Here is a 22500-nt window from a genome sequence, read left to right as displayed (position 1 = left end):
CCTTCTGCCGGAGCCGTGAGGAGCTTAGGTGTTTCACTCATAAACACACATCGCCCGGTCTGAGATTCGAACCCACGAATCTCTCTAACCACTAGGCCACGTGCATCCACAAACACACACACACGCGCACATATATATATATAATTATATATATATATATATATGTATATATAATTATATATATACATCATGTGCATGTGTGGGTATATATATATATATATATATATATATACCAACTCATAAGGGCTGCTTTCCTTGTTTTATGGCATATAAGTTCCCCACCTGGATGGCACACTGGGCTGCCACAGGATTACTCATTTTTGCCAGCTGAGTGGACTTCGCATAATACACATGCCTTTATATATATAGATATATATAATATATATATATATATATATATATATTATATATAATATATATATATACATAATGTGCATGTGTGGGTATATATATATATATTATATATATATATACCCACACATACACACACATATATATACATAAACATACACACACATATACATGTTTGCATGTGCAGTGCTATTACAAATCTACACCATTCCTTGTATTTCACTTTCTATACGCTATTTATATAAACAATATTTTTTCACGTGTATATAAGTCAATTATCTTTTTAAATAAATATTTATCAAAATGCTCAATACTGTTGTTATTTCTCAGGGTATGTAGAATGTTTGAGCCAACCCTGGATTCACCTCTTCAGCAAGACATCCCACATCTGTCACCCTATCCAAGTTTATTATCCCGACAGTGTATTCTCCACTCGTTTGAGGGATCTTGTCCTGCAGGTGCTTGGTGATCTCACTGTTGTTACCTAAAGAAGCAGGCAATACCCTTTATGCAGCAGCTGGCCTTAAGAAGGGCATCCAGCCAGGAGAAACAATACTGAGGCACACAGAGGACCCAGTGTGGACCTCTGTCTCAACCTCACCTGTCCTTGACAAACTGTCCTAGCATGAGAAAAGGGATGCTGAGACGGTGACTAGAACAATAAAAATGATGATGATGATGATGATGATGATGATGATGGTAACGATGACGACAACAATGACGACAATGATGACAAAAATGATGAGGCATAGGAGTGGCTGTGTGGTAAGTAGCCTGCTTACCAACCACATGGTTCCGGGTTCAGTCCCACTGCATGGCACCTTGGGCAAGTGTCTTCTACTATAGCCTCGGGCCGACCAAAGCCTTGTGAGTGGATTTGGTAGACGGAAACTGAAAGAAGCCCGTCGTATATATGTATATATATATATATTATATATATATATATATATATATATATGTGCGTGTGTATATGTTGTGTGTCTGTATTTGTCTTCCCAACATCGCTTGACGACCAATGCTGGTGTGTTTACGCTCCCGTTACCTAGCGGTTCGGCAAAAGAGACCGATAGAATAAGGACTAGGCTTACAAAGAACAAGTCCTGGGGTTAATTTGCTCGACTAAAAGCAAAGCTCCAGCATGGCCACAGTCAAATGACTGAAACAAGTAAAAAGGAGTAAAAGAGTATAATAACGAATTTATGAATTTTCCAAATTGTGTCCATTATAACGTTCGAAGGTTATAATGGACACAGGTTCATGTGTCACATAGGTAGCTAGAGGCGATGGCCTCTTGGAGCTAATCAACGGCAGCATTCGTCCTATATTTCTGGACTGCCATTTTAGTTTGGCGATAACTATTAATATCCAGTACCGCTGCCGTAGTCTCCTTTAGAGAGAACTAGCAGCATCGCCCAGCGTTGCTCGGGTTTGTAAGGGAAATAACTATATAAGCATTTTTAGAGTTATAGCCAAAAAATAGCAAAAAAATGCATTAAAAATGGAAAAAAAATTATGGTAAATTTTTTTTAAATCGTTGACTCATCGTAGACATTTTTAGAGAGTTACTTCCCTTATATAATAGCGAAAAAATGCATTAAAATGGGAAAGAAATGATGGTAAATTTTTTTTAAATCGTAGACTCATCGTAGACGCGCGCTAATACCCAGAAGGGCTCGATATGAATCCCGACTATAAGATACCCGGTTTTGGTTAAACTGCACCGCAAAATATGGGAGTAGTTAGGAATCTAAATCGTAGGAGACAGACAGCACACAACCTCACTTTTATATATAAAGATCAGAAATACTGATATTTCTAATGTGATAAACATTATGTCTAAAATACCTACCACATATGTATTTCCCATAGATTGGTATCTGGCCATCAACACAGAAACACGAAAGGCTGACTTGGCAAGCATCCACAGGTATTATATTTTGTTCAATCTGAAAACAAAAAAATAGAATTATCATCAAGAACGAACCCCTCTTATAATAAGGGCTTAAGTAAAAAGTATCATTGAAGTCTTTGAAGCTAATTAATTGAACAGTCAATGATTTAGGAAGTAAAAAAAAAAATAAGAATATGTAAGGTGTCCATAAAATCTCATTACAATATGGAGTTTAAAAGTATGGAAATTGTAAAGATTATTTTAAGTATTTTTCTAGTCCCCATAACTTAGCAATTCGGTAAAAAAAAAAAAAAAACCCAGAAAATAAGAATATGTAGGCTGCCCATAAAATCTCATTACAATATGGAGTTTAAAAGTATAGAAGTTGTAAAGATAATTTATGTATTTTTCAAGTCCCCATAACTTAGCAATTCGGCAAAACGCCACCCACCAAAAAAAGAAAAAGAATATGTAGGCCGTCCATAAAATCTCATTACAATATGGAGTTTAAAAGTATGGAAATTGTAAAGATAATTTATGTATTTTTCAAGTCCCCATAACTTAGCAATTCGGCAAAAGTGACTGATAGAATAAGTACCAGACTTCAAACAAAAATAAGTACTTGAGTTCATTTAGTTGAAGTTGACTAAAACCTTTCAAAGCAGTGCCCTAGCATGGCTGTAGTCCAATGAGCGAAGCAAGTAAAAGATACAAGATTCGTAGAGTTTCGAGTTAGGAAAATCGCTACAGAATGCAAACTTACCAAAGTGTATCTTGATAACTTTAAGCAATGTTGACCAATTACACTGGCCGCAAGGACTGTAATGTTATCCTTAATGTTAAATAAGGTGTACCTAAAGAAGGAAAATAAAAGCAAATTAGTTAAGCCATATATTAATACACACTTTTTATGGGACCCCTTTTCAGTCGTGAATGACCACGGGATTGCACCTAGAAAGCTCCCCTCCAAGGCATAAGTCTGGGCAAAGTTGTTTATGGAAGATCAGCAGCTGCCCATGCATACCAGTCTCCCCTCGCCATGCCACCAATGTCATCCAAAGGAAAGGTAAAGGCTGATACAGCTTGGCACCAGTGATGTCGCAACTCATTTCTACAACTTTATTTCACGTTGCTCCAGTCCACTCAGCTGGCAAAAAGGAGTAGTACCTGTATTTCAAAGGGCCAGCCTTGTCACACTCTGTCTCACGCAGAATCTCCCTGAGAACTACGTTAGGGGTACACGTGTCTGTGGATTGCTCAGTCCCTTACACGTTAATTTCACGAGAAAGCTGTTCCGTTGATCATATCAGCTGGGACCCTCGTCATCATAACCAGCAGAGTGCTCGCTTGTCCCCAACCACTGCTTGACAACCAGTATTGGTTTGTTTACACCCCAGTAACTTAGCAGTTCAGCTAATGAGCCTAATACAATAAGTACCAGGTCTGAAAAAAAAAATGAGTACTGGGGTCGCTTCATTCTACTTAAATTCTTCAGGCAGTGCTCCAGCATGGCCACAGTCTAATGATTGAAACAAGTAAAAAATAAACGATAAAAGGCATTAAAAATGGTCCTTACTTCACATCAGTAATTACAACAATGACGTCTACTGGTTCTTTAAGGTCCTGCGCATTAGCTTGGTTCGTATTTGTACCGATGCATTTCACTCGAGTCTGTAGGGATTTGCATTTATTTGAACACAGTCCCTGCCATGTTTTGCCTAAGGTGATCAAGTTGTCTCGGACAAGATCGGTAATGAGGTGTTCGTACAGCTGCTGGCTTCGTTGAGTGTCGCAATGTGGAAGATGAAACCTGAATTTTATGTAAAGTGTCACAGACGAACTTTCACCCTGTGCCATAGCTTGTTTTGAAAATTAAGAGAAAGAAAGAGAAAGAAACAGAGATTAAAGAAGGTGGATTAACTCATCAGCATTCAGATTATTCGGTCAAAGATTATACTTATTTATTCACATTATTTTGGATTAATCATGTATCAATTTTAGTGTCCACTCATCTAAGGTTGCATGGGGCAGGTTGGATGCCTTTCCTGTTACTAACCCTCAACTGTTCCCTTTGTGAAATTTGGTCTCAGAACACAAAGTAAGCATTCCAGTTTGTCAGTTGGCTGCCTTAAGTTTGCTTCCCAACCACACGGTTCTGGGTTCAGTCCCGCTGCGTGGTACCTTGGGCAAGTGCCTTCTACTATAGCCTCGGGCTGACCAAAGCCTGGTGAGTGGATTTGGTAGACGGAAACTGAAAGAAGCCTGTCATATGTATCTATGTGTGGTGTATGTGTGTGTGTGTGTGTGTGTGTGTGTGTGTGTGTGTGTGTGTGTGTGTGTGTGTGGTGTGTGTGTGTGTGTGTGTGTATGCAAATCAGAAACGAAACGCCCTTAAATGGCATAAAGCTTCACTGGTAGTGTCATAAACGCGAATGTAAATATGTGTGATTGTAAATTGATATATGGAGAAAGTGAAAGTGTGAAAGAGATAGAGAGAGAGAGAGAGAAAGAGCAAAAGGGAAAGAGTATGAGATAAAGAGAGAAGAAAATAAAATAAAGCAACAAACTCTACTGAAATATCGACCAACAACAGAATATCTGCTACTTACTGTCAGGTATTTCAATACATTTGCTGGGAGACTCTTCACCAGTTCCGATGGTTGTCTTCCCTGTTGGGCATTTGACACAGTACTGAGAAGTTTGACGGTCCCCATAATATCCACTTAAACACTTGGTACACAGGGATGTGTTATAGTTCAAAGCTTCTCCTTGAGGACAGACATCTGTAATGAAAACATAAGATAGCTTTTATTATAAGCTACAATGAAAGATGGCAAGCTGGCAGAATTGTTAAATAAGAATTTCCAACAGTTAAATAAATTTTATCATATATTTCTCTTATATGCATATGTGTGTGTGTGTCTATATATATATACTGTAAATCCTCGAGTATAATCTGCATTTTTTTTCCCAAAATCCCTAGTGCGTATTATACACGAGGTTAAAAATGAAAAATATTTTCTAAGCAATGTCCGAGTCTCTATTTGCTGTCCAGCAATTTTTATTCAGACTCATTTTGTGATGTCGGGGGCGAAAATACTTAAGCTAAGCCTGAAAGCAATGAAGTCATAAAAGAATCATCCATAACTTGCAGTAAACAACATTTATTAATCGTTATTACTGTTATTTCTTTATTTTCTGCAAACAAAATGCACAAAAAAGCTACACGTTTGCATTATGTTATATATACAATAATAATAAAGGACGTTACCGTATACATTTTTACAAACCAAGGACATTATATAGACCCCCTTGGCTCAAGTTAGAGAACGGGTGCGTATTATACACAAGGTTTAGGCTTTTCAGAGGTACCGCCCCCTAAAAATCCCCTGCGTATTATACTCAAGGGCGAACTATGCTCAAGAATTTATGGTATATATATATATATATATATATATATATATACCCACGCACACATTATCATGTACACATACACACATTTGTGTTTGTGAATGTGTACATGATAATGATAATCTTCGTTCTTACAACAAAACAAACATAATCTTAGCAACATTGTCTCGGAATACATAAATTTAAAAACTTACGTAAACATTGCAACTTCGAAGTGGCTCCCGTTTCATAAGTTGTTTTGTCCACACCGCAAGGAATGCATTCAGTCATTTTTGGTTTTGGTTGATAATAGGATTTGGCACATTCTTTGCAACCAGATGGTGTGATGTAGGTCCCTGCTTTACACATCACTGTTACAAATAAATGAAATTAATAATTAACTCGTTAACATTCAGATTACTATGTCAAATATAATGCTTATTTATTCACGATGTTTTGAATTAATCATGCGTTATCTATATTTACGTCTCCGTAACTTAGCAGCTCAGCAAGAAGGGACCGATAGAATAAGTACTAGGCTTACAAATAATAAGTCCTGGGGTCGATTTGTTCGACTAAAGGCGGTGCTCGAGCATAGCCACAGTCATATGACTGAACCAAGTAAAAGAATTGATTTCAAATTTTGGCACATGGCCAGCAATTAGGGGGGGGGGGTAAAGTCAATTGCCTTGACCCCGTGTTAAAGAAGGTTGTATTTGTTTTTCTTTTTAGTCCTTACCTACGGAACAATCTGCAACTGACTGAGATCCAGTATTTTCTGTCGACCTATCCTTAGGGCATCTCTCACAAGTAATGTCACGGTTAGTTGTGGTCTTGTAGGAGCCCACAGGACATGGGTAGCACTTCTGCTCATTGGTGTTCAAGTAGTGTCCTGGCTTACATAATACTGTAGTGGGAAGAGAAAAAGAGAGAGAAAAAAGATTTAGTTAAGTAAACGTTTGTGTTTACAGAGTAGATGAAAAATTAATTCAAGAAATAAAGTCTAGAGTTATTCGTCATTTGAAACCGAACCTTTATTTTGTTACTACTCCAATGAGCTCCCATACAATTTCATCATCATCATTTAACATCTGCTTTCCATGCTGGCATGGGTTGGACGGTTTGACTAAAAACTGGCAAACCGGAGAGCTGCACAAGGTTCCTGTCTGATTTGGCATGGTGTTTTTACAGTTGGATGCCCTTCATAATGCAAACCACTCCAAGAGTGTAGTGGGTGCTTTTTGCATGCCACCAGCATAGGTGCCAGTTAGGTAACATTGGCATCAGCCACAATTATGATCTCATTTGGCTTCACAGGTCTTCTCCACACGGTATGTTGTCAAAGGTCTCGGTCACTTGTCCACTGCCTCTGTGAGGCCCAACGTTCACTGGGTGCTTTTTTATGTGCCACCAGCACAGGTGCCAGTTATGCAACACTGGCATCAACCAAATTCACTCTAAGAGAATTGGTAAGCTTAAGATTATAGTAGAAGGGATTTGCCCAGGTTGCTATGAAGTGGGACTGAACCTGAGACCATATCGTAGCAAAATGAACTTAACTGCAAAACCAAGCCTTTACCCACACATACATGCATGCATACATAGAAGGAATACTTTCCATTATTAAAAAATATTTCTTGGACCCTTAACTACTTGTTTTTCTTGCAGAATGTGTCTCTGGGTATTTTCTCAAAGTCCTTTATTTATGATAGAGATACATGGTCAACAAATTTTGATATAGTGGCAAACTATCAAGTACTTACCAATAGAACAATCTGTGGAATAAACAGTTCCTTCTCTAGCTGTTGTTCTATCTTCCTGGGGACATTTGGTACATGCTGTGTTGCCTGATTGTTCTTTGAAGAACCCTCGGGGACACGGTAAACATTTTGAGTCACTTGACATGTAAAAGCCGGGTTTACAATATACTAGAAATAAAAAAAAATTAGTGTGATTGAGGAGAAAACTTGATTGCTATTTTTAGCAGAACTAGTGACCACAGTGGGTGCCTATCCTGCTTTGTGGTTCACTACTTTAGTACTTTAGTATAATTAGCTGCAATTATTATCAGCTTTTTAGAGTTCAATATTAGTTCATTGTAAAACTTCTTTGCATCCAAGACTTCATTATCTAACACGTAATTCTTTTCGAAGGCATTAGGCAGTGATGTGAAGAGGGTTTGGCTGTTATTTCTAGCGAGTCAGTTGACTTCATACAAGCACTCTCATGATCAATACAATGAGTAAGCAATCAGAATATATATATGTGCAAGTATATTTGTGTGTGTGTATGTGTGTATGTGTGTATGTGTGTATGTGTGTGTGCATGTGCTTGTGTGTATGTGTATGTGTCTATGTATGTGTGCATGTGTGTGTGTATCATCATCATCATCATCATCATCATCATTTAACGTCCGTTTTCCGCGCTAGCACGGGTTGGACGGTTTCGACCGGGGTCTGGGGAGCTCGGGACTGCCCCAGGCTCCAGTCTAGTCTGGCAGTGTTTCTACAGCTGGATGCCCTTCCTAACGCCAACCACTCCGCGAGTGTAGTGGGTGTTTTTTACGTGCCACCTGCACAGGTGCCAGAGGGGTCTGGTAAATATATATTTGTCCTGACCAAACAAACCAAAGTGGATCCTTGTACTTACATTTACAATCAGTTTCACTGGTGGCACCATTCTCTTTCGTCCAGGTCCCCCCGGGGCATGGCACACAGCTCATTTGGTTTGTCCTATCTTGGTATGTTCCTGCTTTGCATTTCGTACAAGTGACAGTTTGTATATCAAGGTATTCACCAGGTTTACAAGGAGCTGCAAATAATGAATAGACAGATAAAGTAATGATCATAGAAGCACATACACATAAATGCATATCGAAATAATATGTACAGAGTATTTTATTGAACAGTAATAATATGTACAGAGTATTTTATTGAACAGTAATAATATGTACAGAGTATTTTATTGAACAGTAAGTCATTTTAATCTTCGATGATAATGGCTTCACACACACACACACACACACATATATATATATGCGGGGTCGATAAAATAGGGGACAACTGATGAAGGGATTGTTCTTTATGTTGCCTGTCTTGTTTTTCTATTTGTTTTTTTCGCTATTCGCAAAAAAAGTTTGTTTACCATGTTATCGTATTTCCTGTTGTTTACGTTTTTTTTACGTCCTGTACCCATATATGCATTTGTATATACATATATATGTACATGTATGCATGTATGTATATTTAAATATAGAACTGAGTCTTGTATGTTGTTGATTGTGGTGAATCAACAGAAACTTATATAGGAACACAATGGTTGGATAATACTCATAATCTTATTTGGTCACTCATGGGAATTCCACAGGACAGTTTAGTAATGGTTACTTCTGATAAGACCAAATGGAGGAGAAGCCTCCCATGAATAGATTGCAGCAAAAATGGATGGATGATGACAATTATACATCAATGATGAGAGAGTCTGAAATGCTACTGTAATTCTAAGGCTTATAAAACAAGGTTATTGGAAAAGTTCACTTACGTATAGTACAGTCGGATAGTTTCTTGCCTCCGACAACATTTGTTGTGGTTCCCCTAGGGCAAGGTATACACTTGTCATCGATATACCATCTTCTAAAGAAACCCAGCGGACATAACTCACATTTTCCATTGATCCTTTGACTCCCAGATTGACATACGGCTTCTGCAATAACAATGACAACAATAAGAGGAACAGGTGTTAAGAGCTGAATATTTAATTGTAGAAGGAAACAATAACAAGAAAAAAATGGTGCAGCATTTATTTTTATATTGTACACAACATACAAGATGAATTATAAATGAGATGCTATGTACATCATCCTCCTCCTCCTCATCATCGTCATCATTTATTGTCTGCTGTCCATACTGGCATGGGTTGGACAGTTTGACCAGAGCTGGTAAGGCTGGGTTTCACACCAGATTTTTGTGTTTGTGTGTGTGTGTATGTGTGTAGGTGTATGTGCATGTGTGTGTGATAGATTCATCACAAACCCAACACAAATGCGCATACACGAATTCACAAGTGATGACAGAAAGCATTTAACTGTACAATGAATAGAGGGATGATGATGATGATGATGATGACAAAGGTGGAGAGAACACTACTTACTGTTGCAATTGCTCTCTGAAATGGCCCCAACATCTGGAGTGTCCTGTCCCAATGGGCAAGGTACACAATAAGTCTGACCAACTTTGTTTTGATAGAACCCTTTCGGGCATTCCATACAATTCTGAGTGGAACTGTTGTAAGAGCTACCCACTGGACACGACAGCACTGCAAATAGAACAGAGAATGTATAAATACACTGGGATAGAATAGCAATGAATAGGTTGTACATGTACACTGAAAGACTTTGATACTTAATAATCTATAGTATCAAAGTGCTAGTGATAGATTCCTGTGGTGTAAAAAATTTGACATCATATAAAAAGGTGAGAGTAAAAGTATGTGTGTGATAGAAAGAGTGAGAGGGAGAGTTAGGGAGAGAGAGAGAGAGGTGCAAGTGAACAATACTGGCATGTACACAAATATGCACAGTCACATACATACAGATGCTATTGTACATAGACAAGTTAGCTGTGCATGTATGTGTGCCCAAGATAATTGGAGGGTTTGTGTATATTTGAGGATGTGTATGTATATGTGTGAATATGCCAATAGCATTTGTTTGAATTTCACTTCCACTTTCACTATTTACCGAGTGATTAAATACACACATCTTAGGGCAATACTTTTTCATGTGGCTGTGTGGTAAGTAGCTTGCTTACTAACCACATGGTTCCGGGTTCAGTCCCATTGCGTGGTGTGGCACCTTGGGCGAGTGTCTTCTACTATAGCCTCAGGCTGACCAAAGCCTTGTGAGTGGATTTGGGAGACAGAAACTGAAAGAAGCCTGTCGTATATATGCATATACATACATATATATATATATATATATATATATATATATATATATATATATATATATATATATATATACATAAAATGAGATAGGGGTTGTAAATTCAACCCTCCTGTAAATGTATTTTTAGATCTTGTTATATTTATTTAGTTATATCTCACCATATTGTTTGTAATTATTGTACTGTATTAATGTCTAATCTCATTGCTATTGTGTAGTGTTTTAATAAAGTATATGATTCGGTATTATCTGGTAGTTGATGATTGATTTAAATATATTTCTCCATTTTCTCATTTTGTATATATATATATATATATATATATATATATGTGTGTGTGTGTGTGTGTGTGTTGTGTGTGTGTGTGTGTGTGTATTTGTGTGTCTGTGTTTGTCCCCCAAACATCGCTTGACAACCGATGCTGGTGTGTTTACGTCCCCATAACTTAGCGGTTCAGCAAAAGAGACTGATAGAATAAGGACTAGGCTTACAAAGAATAAGTCCTGGGGTCGATTTGCTCGACTAAAGGTGGTGCTCCAGCATGGCCACAGCCAAATGACTGAAACAAGTAAAAGAGCAAAAGAGTATCTATCTATCTATCTATCCATTTTATTATCTTCTAGAATACTAAAGTGTCAATGATAGATTCCTGTGGTGTAAAAAATTTTGCTGCACTGTGAAAAAGGTCATAGTAAATGTGTGGGCACAGTAGAAAGAGAGAGAGAAAGAGAGAGAGGAGAGAGAGAGAGTGCTATCATCATTTGCAGGCATGGGTGTGTGCCAGTTGCATTGTTTGTCCTTAGTGCTGTACAGTGAGACTGCACAGCACCTACAGTATGTTGCTATCAAATTCACTCACAAAACTATGGCCAGTCCTGAGCCACTCATTGCTTCATGAGTGAATTTGATAGATGGAAACTGAAAGAAGCCTGTATATGTGTATCTGTACATGTATGTATACATGTATGTGTATGTGTTTATTCTCCCACCTCTTGAAAACAGGTGTTGGTTTGTTTATATCTCTATGACTTAGCAGCTTGGCAAAAGACACTTATAGAATAAATAATTGATTTAAAGTAAGTACTGGGGTCGACTTGATCACTCAAACCTTTGAAGGTGATGCCCCAGCATGGCCACAGTCCAGTGACTGAAACAAGCATAAAACAAAAGATAAATGACACTATTTCTTTTACCTTTAAAAAAAAATTCTTTTCTATTAGATCAAGATATTGTTGAGTTTGAAACTTACCTGAACAATCATTTAGTGACTGAGATCCTTTAGCCATTGTTGTGTAACCACCGGGGCAACTTTTACATGAAGTCTGTTCACTTTGATCTTGATAGAAGCCCAATGAACACAAGTGACAAGCTTCGGTTCTTGTGTGATAGAACATACCAGGAGTGCAGGCAACTATTTAAAACAAAAAAATATGAAGCAAAATTTATTTAATACTAGCAGTATCGCCCGGCGTTGCTCGGGTTTGTAAGGGAAATAACTATATAAGCATTTTTAGAGATGTAAAATATAATAGCCATCTCAATATGGCTAACCAAAAAAGGGGGGGTGTTACTGTAGTTTTTTACGTTCTGAGATTTAATAATAAATTTTTAGAGAGTTACTTCCCTTATATATGCCAAAAATGCATTAAAAATGGGAAAAATTGATGGTAATTTTTTTTTTAAATCGTAGACACATCGTAGACATATCGTATACACATCGTAGATGCGCGCTAATACCCAGAAGGGCTCGATATGAATCACGACTATAAGATACCCGGTTTTGGTTAAACTGCACCGCAAAATGTGGGAGTAGTTAGGAATCTAAATCGTAGGGGACAGACAGCACACAACCTCACTTTTATATATAAAGATATACATGTAAAGAGAGTGTTGAAAATTATTCAAACACTTCTAAAAATATATGATAAACTTGTTTATGCTGTACACATTTCTCTTACTACATCTAAATATTGTAATAATTAAATTAGATTAAATTAAATTCAAAATACAGACGAAAGAATATGAGTATTAGTTGAATATGAGAAACTTGCTTAAGGGATAAACAGAAGAGAGGAAGAAGTTTAATGACAGATAATAAATAATTACACCATCTTACATGTGTTTCAATGAAGGTTTGTCCAAATTATGTCCAAATTATGTCCAAATTATGCAATCTGGGCCAAAGAACTAGAAACATTACCTGCCTTGGGTTGTAAAATATGGCCATGTGTGAGCCAAGTTAATAAATTAGGAACTGACTCTCCAGTATTGTTTTTTCTACATGTACTCTGTTGTCTTTCTAACTATGAAGACACACACACTCACACACACACAAACACACACACACACACACACACACACACCACACACACACACATGCTCACACACTAACACACACAAACACACACACACACACATTGTAAACCATTTGATCAGTAATATTGTAAATTCTAACGAATCCTAACAACTGGTTTTTATTATCACTACACCTTAGTACAGTGTAACATATATAATATATATATATATTACACTGTGACCCTTCTGTCCGGCACTAGTCGCCATGATTCATCGTTAGCCACTACACACATTTTTTTCTCTCCTTTTTTTTTCTGTGTCCCTTTCTGTAGAAGAGCGTAGGCTCGAAACGTAAAAGACTTTTTCTATTCCTGAGCGTTATACTAATACATCTGTTTGTTTTGTACACCACCTGTCTTCGTTTTTTGTTTTTTTTCGTAAACTCTCCCTATATATATATATATATATATATAGAGAGAGAGAGAGAGAGAGAGAGAGGGAGAGAGAGAGAGACATGTGTGTGTGTGTGTATGTGTGAGTGTGTGTATGAATATATATGTATGTATGTGTGTATGTAGTATGTGTGTGAAATAAGCCTATTTGGTTTCTTTTTGAAATGAAATGTATGGTAGGATATATATATATATACATGTGTACACACACACACACACACACACACACACACACACATACACACACACATACACACTGTATATAAAGAGAGAGAAAAATAAAGAGAGAGGAAGTGAAATACTTACTACACAAATCTCCAACACGTTCAGAGCCCATCTTACAATAGTCCTTCTCGGTGTCAACTGTGACCTTGTAAAAAAAAAGGGAAAAGAGGTCAGATGCTTATATATACAGAAAGGAGGAGAAAACAGCATGCAAATGCTCATATATTCAAACTAGCAGTATCGCCCGGCGTTGCTCGGGTTTGTAAGGGAAATAACTATATAAGCATTTTTAGAGATGTAAAGTATAATAGCCATCTCAATATGGCTAACCACAAAGGGGAGGGGGTTGTTACTGTAGCTTTTTACGTTCTGAGATTTAATAATACATTTTTAGAGAGTTACTTCCCTTATATAAACCGAGCGAAAATGCATTAAAATTGCGGAAAAATTATGGTATTTTTTTTTTAAATCGTAGACTCATTGTAGACGCATGCTAATACCCAGAAGGGCTCGATATGAATCATGACTATAAGATACTCGCTTTTGGTTAAACTGCACCGGAAATTGTGGGAGTAGTTAGGAATCTAAATCGGTGGAGACAGACACACAACTACATTTTTATATATAAAGAAGATTTCCAATAGAAATACATGCATACCTTTTTATCTACTGCTATTTTTCTTAGCATGAATTTTAGGATTTGTTCCGTGTCCTCTACTGTGCCAGTAGTAGCATCCTTCAGTTTGGCCCTGGGAAAATAAAGTAATAAGTGAAAATATCATATATTTGTGGATCATATGACTTGTGGCTTTTTTTTTCTTTTGTATTGGTTAAATATTCATGAGACAAAGGACAACTCCCATGTATTTTTTTGTAGTCCTACCTAGACTGAATAGAGGTCTGTAGACTGCAGACCAAGCTTAATTTATAAATATTTAATTTAATAATTATTTTAATATATATATATATATATATATATTATATATATATATATCTATATATATATATATATATGTATATGTATGTATATATATAATGTATATATATGTATATATATATATATATATATATATATATATATATATATATATGTTATATATATGCATGAATGTATGTTTGTGTATATGTTTGGTGTCTGTGTTTTCCCCCCAACATCGCTTGACAACTGATGCTGGTGTGTTTACGTCCCCATAACTTAACGGATGATTTGACTGGAAACTAGTAAGCCAGGGACCTGCACCAGATTCCGATCTGGTTTGGCAAGGTTTCTTACGGCTGGATGCCCTTCTTAATGCCAACCACTCTGAGAATGTTGTGGGTGTTTTCCACATGCCACTTGCACGGGTGCCATTGACCTGACACCAGCGTCAGCCATGGCTACAGTCTCACTTGGCTTGACAAGTTACACAAGCACAGTATAAAACCAGTGGTCTTGGTCACCTGTCACTGTCCCCATGAGGCCCAACATTTGAATGGTGCTTTTTATGTGCCACAACAAATAATGATGATAATATGGGTCAGCAGTTTTTGAGTGGAGCAGGAAGTCAATTACTGAGACTCCAATGCCCAAATGGTACATATTTTATCAATCTTGAAAGAATGAAAGGCAAAGTTGACCTTGACAAAATTTGAACTCTGAATGTAAAGCATTTTTCCCAACATGGTAACAGCTCTGCCAGCTCAATACCTAAATATTGGGTTCTAAATATTGGGTTGTCCGGAAAGTTAGGGCCGATTTATAGTAGTTTACCTTTCGACTTATTTTAGAACATGGTTGAGTCCATAACATAGGATTTGACTATATCTCCATTTAGAGCACAGTTTAAGCTATATTTTCGTGCAAGAAGGGTTATGTTCCTTATTACCTGTGTTAATTCTGTAACCCTTTAAAATGGAAGATAAGAAAATTCATTTTCGGCACTTTGATGCTTTGGGAACCAGACAAAAATTGCTGCAGCTCGGCTGGCATGTTTTACCCCACCCTCCATATTCACCAGATATTGCTCCTTCGGATTTCCACTTATTCAGGTCTCTCCAGAATAGTCTTAATGGTAAAAAATTCAATTCCTTGAATGACGTAAAAAGATACCTTGATGAAATCTTTGCCATTAAACCACCTCAATTCTGGGAAGAGGGTATTTTCAAGTTAAAGGAAAGATGGAGACGCATTGTGCAACAAAATGGTTCATATTTGGTTGATTAAAAAATGTAATGGCAAGTATTTATTGACCTTTTCCTTTCCTTTAAAAATCGGCACGAACTTTCCGGACAACCCAATAATAACAAAAAATATAATATTAATAGTTGACTTACTTAACATTCTTCACTGTCATGACAATATTTGCTGTTTTGCCATCATTTTGACAATCAACAACAGCATTTATATTTGAACAACTCTGATCTACACAAAGTCCAGGCCATACTTTATCAGCATTCTTTGTCACCTTTATAATAAGTGTTTTTAACTCTGCTTCGAAACTGCTATCGCAACTTGAATCAGACACATTTTGGAAATTGACGGTGAGGTTTACCAATCCCTCGGTTCTTGCTGGAAAAGAAACAAAAAATACTGTTTATAAACGCATGCGTATTTTGACATAGTGGGAGATGGGAGAGGAAAAACACAAGGAAAGAGAGAAAGAATGTGAATAGGCACAGGAGTGGCTGTGTGGTAAGTAGCTTGTTTACCAACCACATGGTCCTGGGTTCAGTCCCACTGCGTGGCACCTTGGGCAAGTGTCTTCTACTATAGCCTCAGGCCGACCAAAGCCTTGTGAGTGGATTTGGTAGACGGAAACTGAAAGAAGCCCGTCGTATATATGTATATATATATATATATGTATGTGTGTGTTTGTGTGTCTGTGTTTGTGCCCCTTGCATTGCTTGACAACCGATGCTGGTGTTTTTATGTCCCCGTTATTTAGCGGTTTGGCAAAAGAGACCGATAGAATAAGTGCTGGGCTTACAAAAGAATAAGTCCCGGGGGTCGATTTGCTCGACTAAAGGCGGTGCTCCAGCATGGCCGCAGTCAAATGACTGATACAAGTAAAAGAGTAAAGAGTAAAAGAGCTTGAAGGGGAGGAGTGAAAGAAGAGTTGGATGCTGATAAAAAATGATGAGAATATAGACAAAAAGAAGTAGAAGCATTACTTACGTCCACAAGATGGGAATTTTTGTTTCACAAATGGGTTCCTCCAGTCATAGGTACCAAGTTTACCACAGACCATGTTGTCTTGAGGAAATGAAAGGCTTGAATTGCAAGGGGGATAACAACTTTGTGTCGTATTGGAACAGTCCAAACTCGGTTGATATTCACAGATTCCATCTGAAATTAGCAGAAATTAGAAACATCAAGGTCAGAAATTCAGGAAAAGGTAAGATAAAACTGGTGTGTGTGTGGTGTGTGTGAGCTGGCAGAAAAGATAGCATGCCGGGCGAAATGCTTAGCGGTATTTCATCTGCCGTTACGTTCTGAGTTCAAATTTCACCAAGGTCGGCTTTGCTTTTCATTCTTTTGGGGTCGATTAAATAAGTACCAGTTATACACTGGGGCCATTGTAATTGACTTAATCCCTTTGTCTGTTCTTGTTTGTCCCTTCTATGTTTAGCCCCCTGCGAGCTAAATGGTGTGTGGGGGGGGGCTGGCAGAAACGATAGCACGCCAGGCGAAATGCTTAGCGGTATTTTGTCTGCCGTTACGTTCTGAGTTCAAATTCCACAGAGGTCGACTTTGCCTTTCATCATTTCGGGATCGATTAAATCAGTACCAGTTATGCACTGGGGTCGATATAATCGATTTAATCCATTTGTCTGTCCTTGTTTGTCCCCTCTGTGTATATCCCCTTGTGGGTAATAAAGAAATAGGTATTTCGTCTACCGCTACGTTCTGAGTACAAATTCCACCGAGGTCAACTATGCCTTTCATCATTTCGGGGTCTAGGTATTTCGGGATCGATGTTATTGACTTAATCCCATTCTCTGTCCTTGTTTGTCGCCTCTATGTTTAGCCCCTTGTGGGCAATAAAGACATGAATGATGTGTGTGTGTGTGTGTGTGTGGTGTGTGTGTGGTGTGCATGTGCGTGCATGTCTGTGCATACATATTGTATAATGATGATAATTACTATGAATTTTAGATAATTCATTAAATGATAAATCTGATATAAATTGGTTTCAAATATTTTGGCACAAGGCCAGCAATTTTGGAGGAAGAGGTAATGTTCAACTGGTACTTATTTTATCAACCCCAAAAGGATGAAAAGATAGAAAGATAATAGATAGATAGATAGATAGATAGATAATAGATAGATAGATAGATAGATAGGTAGATAGATAGATAGACAGGTAGATAGATAGATTGTTTCTTTGTATCACACAGGCTGCACACAAATAGAACAAATTACAAGAGAGCTTTTGCTTTTGAAGGTTTAAAAAAAAAAAAAAGGAAGGGGGAGTTTTCGATCAAAAGGGATCGTAAAAGGAGAGAAAGAGGACAAAAAAAGGGGGGTTAAAAAAAAAAGGGGAGAGAGAAAAAAAAAAAAAAAAAAATTGATCAATAGGGATCGTTACACAATAGAATAGATAGATAGATAGGTAGATAGATAGATAGATAGATAGATAGATAGATAGATAGATAGATAGATAGATAGATAGACAGGTAGATAGGTAGATAGATAGATAGACAGTATAGATAGATGATAGTTTTTGTTAGCCACACAGGTAGATAGAAATAGAAAGAATTACAAGGTAGAGCTTTTCTTTTGATGTTTAAAAAAAAAAAAAAAAGGAAGGGGGAAGTTAGATAAAAGATAGAAAGGAGAGAAGAGACATAAAAAGGGGGTTAGATAAAATAGGGGAGAGAAAAAAAAAAAAAAAAATTGATCAATAGGGATCGTTATCAGACAGAAATGATAGATAGATAGAGAGGATAGATAGATAGATAGATAGATAGATAGATAGATAATAGATAGATAGATAGGTAGATGATAGTTAGTAGATAGATATAGATAATAGATAGGTAGATAGATAGATAGATAGATAGATAGATAGATAGATAGATAGATAGATAATAGATAGATAGCAACAACAAAAAAGAATAGCAAAGGTAGGTAACTCACATTGGACATACAGTTTTGAGCGACATGTATCATAATTATCGAAATTGTCTTTGAGTACGTAGATTACAGAATATACACCCCATGTGTATGTAGCATCTGAAAGAGAAAGTCATAGTTTACTAAAGGTTATCATGACATGTAAGTTACCGTGGTCTTTTCCATAGGCTTTTCTTTCCATGGATAAACCTAATCTTACTTTTTACATTTTTAAAATTCTTCTGTGATACACAATCCTTTTTGATCATTTTTTTTTCCCCCCAATCCCTTTTTATCGGAATTTTACTTTTTTTCTTATTTTTCCTCCTTTTTTTCTCTTTTTCGAAAAGAAAAGCTCTACATTTGTATTTGTCCCCTCTGTGTTCAGCCCAGTGTGGCCTATAAAGAAAGTTATCATGACAGGTGCAGGAGTGGCTGTGAGGTAAGTAGCTTGCTAACCAACCACATGGTTCCGGGTTCAGTCCCGCTGCATGGCACCTTGGGCAAGTGTCTTCTGCTATAGGCCCGGGCCGATCAATGCCTTGTGAGTGGATTTGGTAGACGGAAACTGAAAGAACCCTGTCCTATATATGTATGTATATATATATATATATATATATATATATATATATATATATATATACATATATATATGTATATGTGTGTGTGTTTGTGTTTGTGTGTCTACGTCCCCGTAACCTAGCATAGCTTGACAACCGATGCTGGTGTGTTTACGTCCCCGTCACTTAACAGTTCGGCAAAAGAGTCCAATAGAATAAGTACTGGGCTTACAAAGAATAAGTCCTGGGGCCACCATCACTGCCACCACCACCACCACCACCATCACCAATACCACAACACCACTGCAACAACCACTCCCCACCATCATTACCATCATCATCATCATCATCATCACACTACCTGCACCATCAATACCAATACCAGTGCAGCTTCCAGCACCACAACTACTACTACCCATCCTCTCTTACAAGCACCAATGTTTGCAGGAGACATCAATAATTGATTTATAGGTCACTGAAATTAGATTCTTACCTTCGTTAAGAGACGAAGTAATTTTTCCCACACCTGTCGGTTTGGGTAGCGGTATACCTTCTGCCAAACTGCCCTTGCTGACAAAGAAGATGTCCTTCTGAGAACAGGTTGTGAACTTTGGTTTGGTTTTATCTTCAGCAAAAAGAAAAACAGAAAAGAATAACAATAACAACAATAAAAATAATAATATAAATAAGTAAAACAATAGACTGATTTCAAATTTTGCCACAATGTCAGGAAGTTTGGAGGAAGTGGTCTATTATGTCCTCAACTGGTACTTATTTTAGAAAATTGCTGTTTCTAAATCTCACAATGTGAGATATTCAGCAACAGTACTCTGTAGTAAAGATCATTTACCAACATAACATGACAGTCCTGGTTTAGGACGAATGTTGCTGTAATTTAGCCCCAGGATGTCTCAACATTAGACGATGTCACTTTGAAAACTATATATTTCGAATGGGAATTTGGCAGCGCCACCCTCTAGATGAACAATCATTCTGGGCAGATGAAGGAAAATAACCCAGAAATCACGATACAGAGATATTGTTTTGAGCTGAGTGGGGGTGCTAGATTCCCTTGTTCGAAAATATAAGGACACAGATTGTGTTGTACAGCCAGCTGGAGACGATGTCTCCTGGGGCTAAATTACAGCAACATTAGTCCTAAACCAGGACTGCCATATTATGTTGGCAAACAATCTTTACTACATGTATTTCATCGACCCCAAAAGGATGAAAGGTAAAATCAACCTCATTTTTAACCTAAAAGACCTCTTTGATTCCTGTTTTATTCAGGTAGAGCCTCATAACCATTTCATGCTTTAAAAATATCTTACTACATTTGTATAATTCGATGACTAGCATCTGTGCTAGAGAAGCGCTAAGAGCACCATCCAAGCATGATCGATGTTAGAGCAGCTAACTGGCACCATTTGAGCGTGATCATTACCAACATCGCCTTCCTGGCACTTGTGACGGAGGTACGTGAAAAAACATTCGAGCAAGGCCGTTGCCAGTGCCGCTGGACTGGCTCCTGTGCAGGGGGCATGTAAAAAACACCATTTGAACGTGGCTGTTGCCAGCCCTCGTACAGGTGGCACGTAAAAGCACCCACTACACTCTCGGAGTGGTTGGCGTTAGGAAGGGCATCCAGCTGTAGAAACTCTGCCAGATCAAGATTGGAGCCTGATGCAGCCATCTGGTTCACCAGTCCTCAGTCAGATCATCCAACCCATGCTAGCATGGAAAGCGGACGTTAAATGATGATGATGAATTTAATATTGGTTTCAAATTTTGTCACAAGATCAGCAATTTTGAGGAAGGGTTAAGTTGATTACATCAATCCCAGTGCTCAAATGGTACACATTTTATCAACCCTAAAAGGATGAAAAGCAAAGTCGACCCTAGCAGAATCTGAACTCCGACCATAAAGACAGATGAAATGCTTAGTGGCATTTTGACCTGCTGGCTAACAATTCTGCCAGCATTGTGTAGAATTCAATATTGTAAGTAACTGTTATAAAATAATAATAAATGTGCCCTTTAAAGCCTAGCCATGCTCATAGGCCCGGTTTCCTGGTTTCAATGGTGTATGTGTTCCCCAGCTGGACGGGACGCCAGTCCATCGCAGCGTTACTCATTTTTGCCAGCTGAGTGGACTGGAGCAACGTGAATGAAGTGTTTTGCTCAAGAGCACATGTCTCCCAGTCCAGGAATCGAAACCACAATCTTACGATCATGATGCTGACACCCTAACCACTAAGCCACGCGCCTCCACAAAATTAATGCGCCCTTTTAAAGCCTAGCCAGGCTCGTGGCCCCGGTTTCCTGGTTTCAATGGCATATGTGTTCCCCAGCTGGACGGAACGCCAGTCCGTCGCAGTGTTACTCATTTTTGCCAGCTGAGTGAACTAGAGCAACGTGAATGAAGTGTTTTGCTCAAGAACACAACGCATCGCCCGGTCCAGGAATCGAAACCACAATCCTACGATCATGAAGCTGACACCCTAACCACTAAGCCACGCGCCTGCATTAACTGTTACAAAAATTTGCTAAAATATATTGCGTATTGTAGAAGTATAACCATTTTATTGCACACAAATTTTAACAATGATATCTTATGTTGACCCCCAAGGGTCATAAGGACGACTCATCTAACACATGCTAGCATAAAAAGGTGAAGTAAATAGAAGCTAATACACAAACACGCACACACCAATATAACATATATATTTAAACTTACCTAGTTTGGATGAACAGCTCTCATCGTAAAATCCATAATTACAGATTGTTTCATTGAAGTAGCTGGGAGACAGTTTTTTTATGCTTTTTCCAAGAATTAAATTAGTCCATCCCTGGGCTAGTGTACCTAGAGGTCCCACAACCAAGTTTTTGGTTTGCAGTGGATTGGGTGATATACCATTCCATATTTTGAAACTGCTGATGAGCCCAGAGAAACTTTTGCCAAGGGACACAACAAGGCTGTAAAGATAGAGAGATGAATAGATAGATAGATAGATAGATAGATAGATAGATAGATAGATAGATAGATAAACAAATGGATAGATAGATGGATAGATAGATAAATAGATAGATAGATAGATAGATAGATAGATAGATAGATAAACAATGGATAGATAGATGGATAGATAGATAAATAGATAGATAGATAGATGATAGATAGATAGTAGATAGATATATAGAGAGAGAGAGGATAGAGGGATTAGATAGATCAAATATGGAGAGAGATAAACAATGGATAGATAGATAGATAGATAGATAGATAGATAGATAGATAGATAGATAGATA

At 37.6% G+C, this 22500-nt stretch overlaps 1 protein-coding gene across 1 annotated transcript in view; it reads right to left on the bottom strand.

Moving 5' to 3' along the window:
* LOC115230328 overlaps positions 1 to 22172 on the bottom strand; it is a gene marked incomplete at its 5' end in the record, with an annotated part of 28665 nt that extends 6493 nt beyond the window's left edge. Inside the window, 18 exons of the mRNA XM_029800531.2 lie at positions 2201 to 2297; positions 3006 to 3096; positions 3819 to 4101; positions 4852 to 5025; positions 5848 to 6003; positions 6372 to 6539; positions 7396 to 7560; positions 8282 to 8443; positions 9173 to 9334; positions 9782 to 9946; positions 11822 to 11983; positions 13626 to 13689; positions 14203 to 14293; positions 15858 to 16092; positions 16699 to 16869; positions 18661 to 18756; positions 19690 to 19821; positions 21934 to 22172. Coding sequence (XP_029656391.2) covers positions 2201 to 2297; positions 3006 to 3096; positions 3819 to 4101; positions 4852 to 5025; positions 5848 to 6003; positions 6372 to 6539; positions 7396 to 7560; positions 8282 to 8443; positions 9173 to 9334; positions 9782 to 9946; positions 11822 to 11983; positions 13626 to 13689; positions 14203 to 14293; positions 15858 to 16092; positions 16699 to 16869; positions 18661 to 18756; positions 19690 to 19821; positions 21934 to 22172 — 2813 coding nt within the window. The remainder of the gene's footprint in view (positions 1 to 2200; positions 2298 to 3005; positions 3097 to 3818; positions 4102 to 4851; positions 5026 to 5847; positions 6004 to 6371; positions 6540 to 7395; positions 7561 to 8281; positions 8444 to 9172; positions 9335 to 9781; positions 9947 to 11821; positions 11984 to 13625; positions 13690 to 14202; positions 14294 to 15857; positions 16093 to 16698; positions 16870 to 18660; positions 18757 to 19689; positions 19822 to 21933) is intronic.
* Positions 22173 to 22500: the final 328 nt, after the last annotated feature.

This window comes from Octopus sinensis, unplaced genomic scaffold (genome assembly GCF_006345805.1).
Source record: "Octopus sinensis unplaced genomic scaffold, ASM634580v1 Contig15342, whole genome shotgun sequence".
Taxonomy (NCBI): domain Eukaryota; kingdom Metazoa; phylum Mollusca; class Cephalopoda; order Octopoda; family Octopodidae; genus Octopus; species Octopus sinensis.
This window is presented reverse-complemented; position numbering and strand designations above follow the sequence as displayed.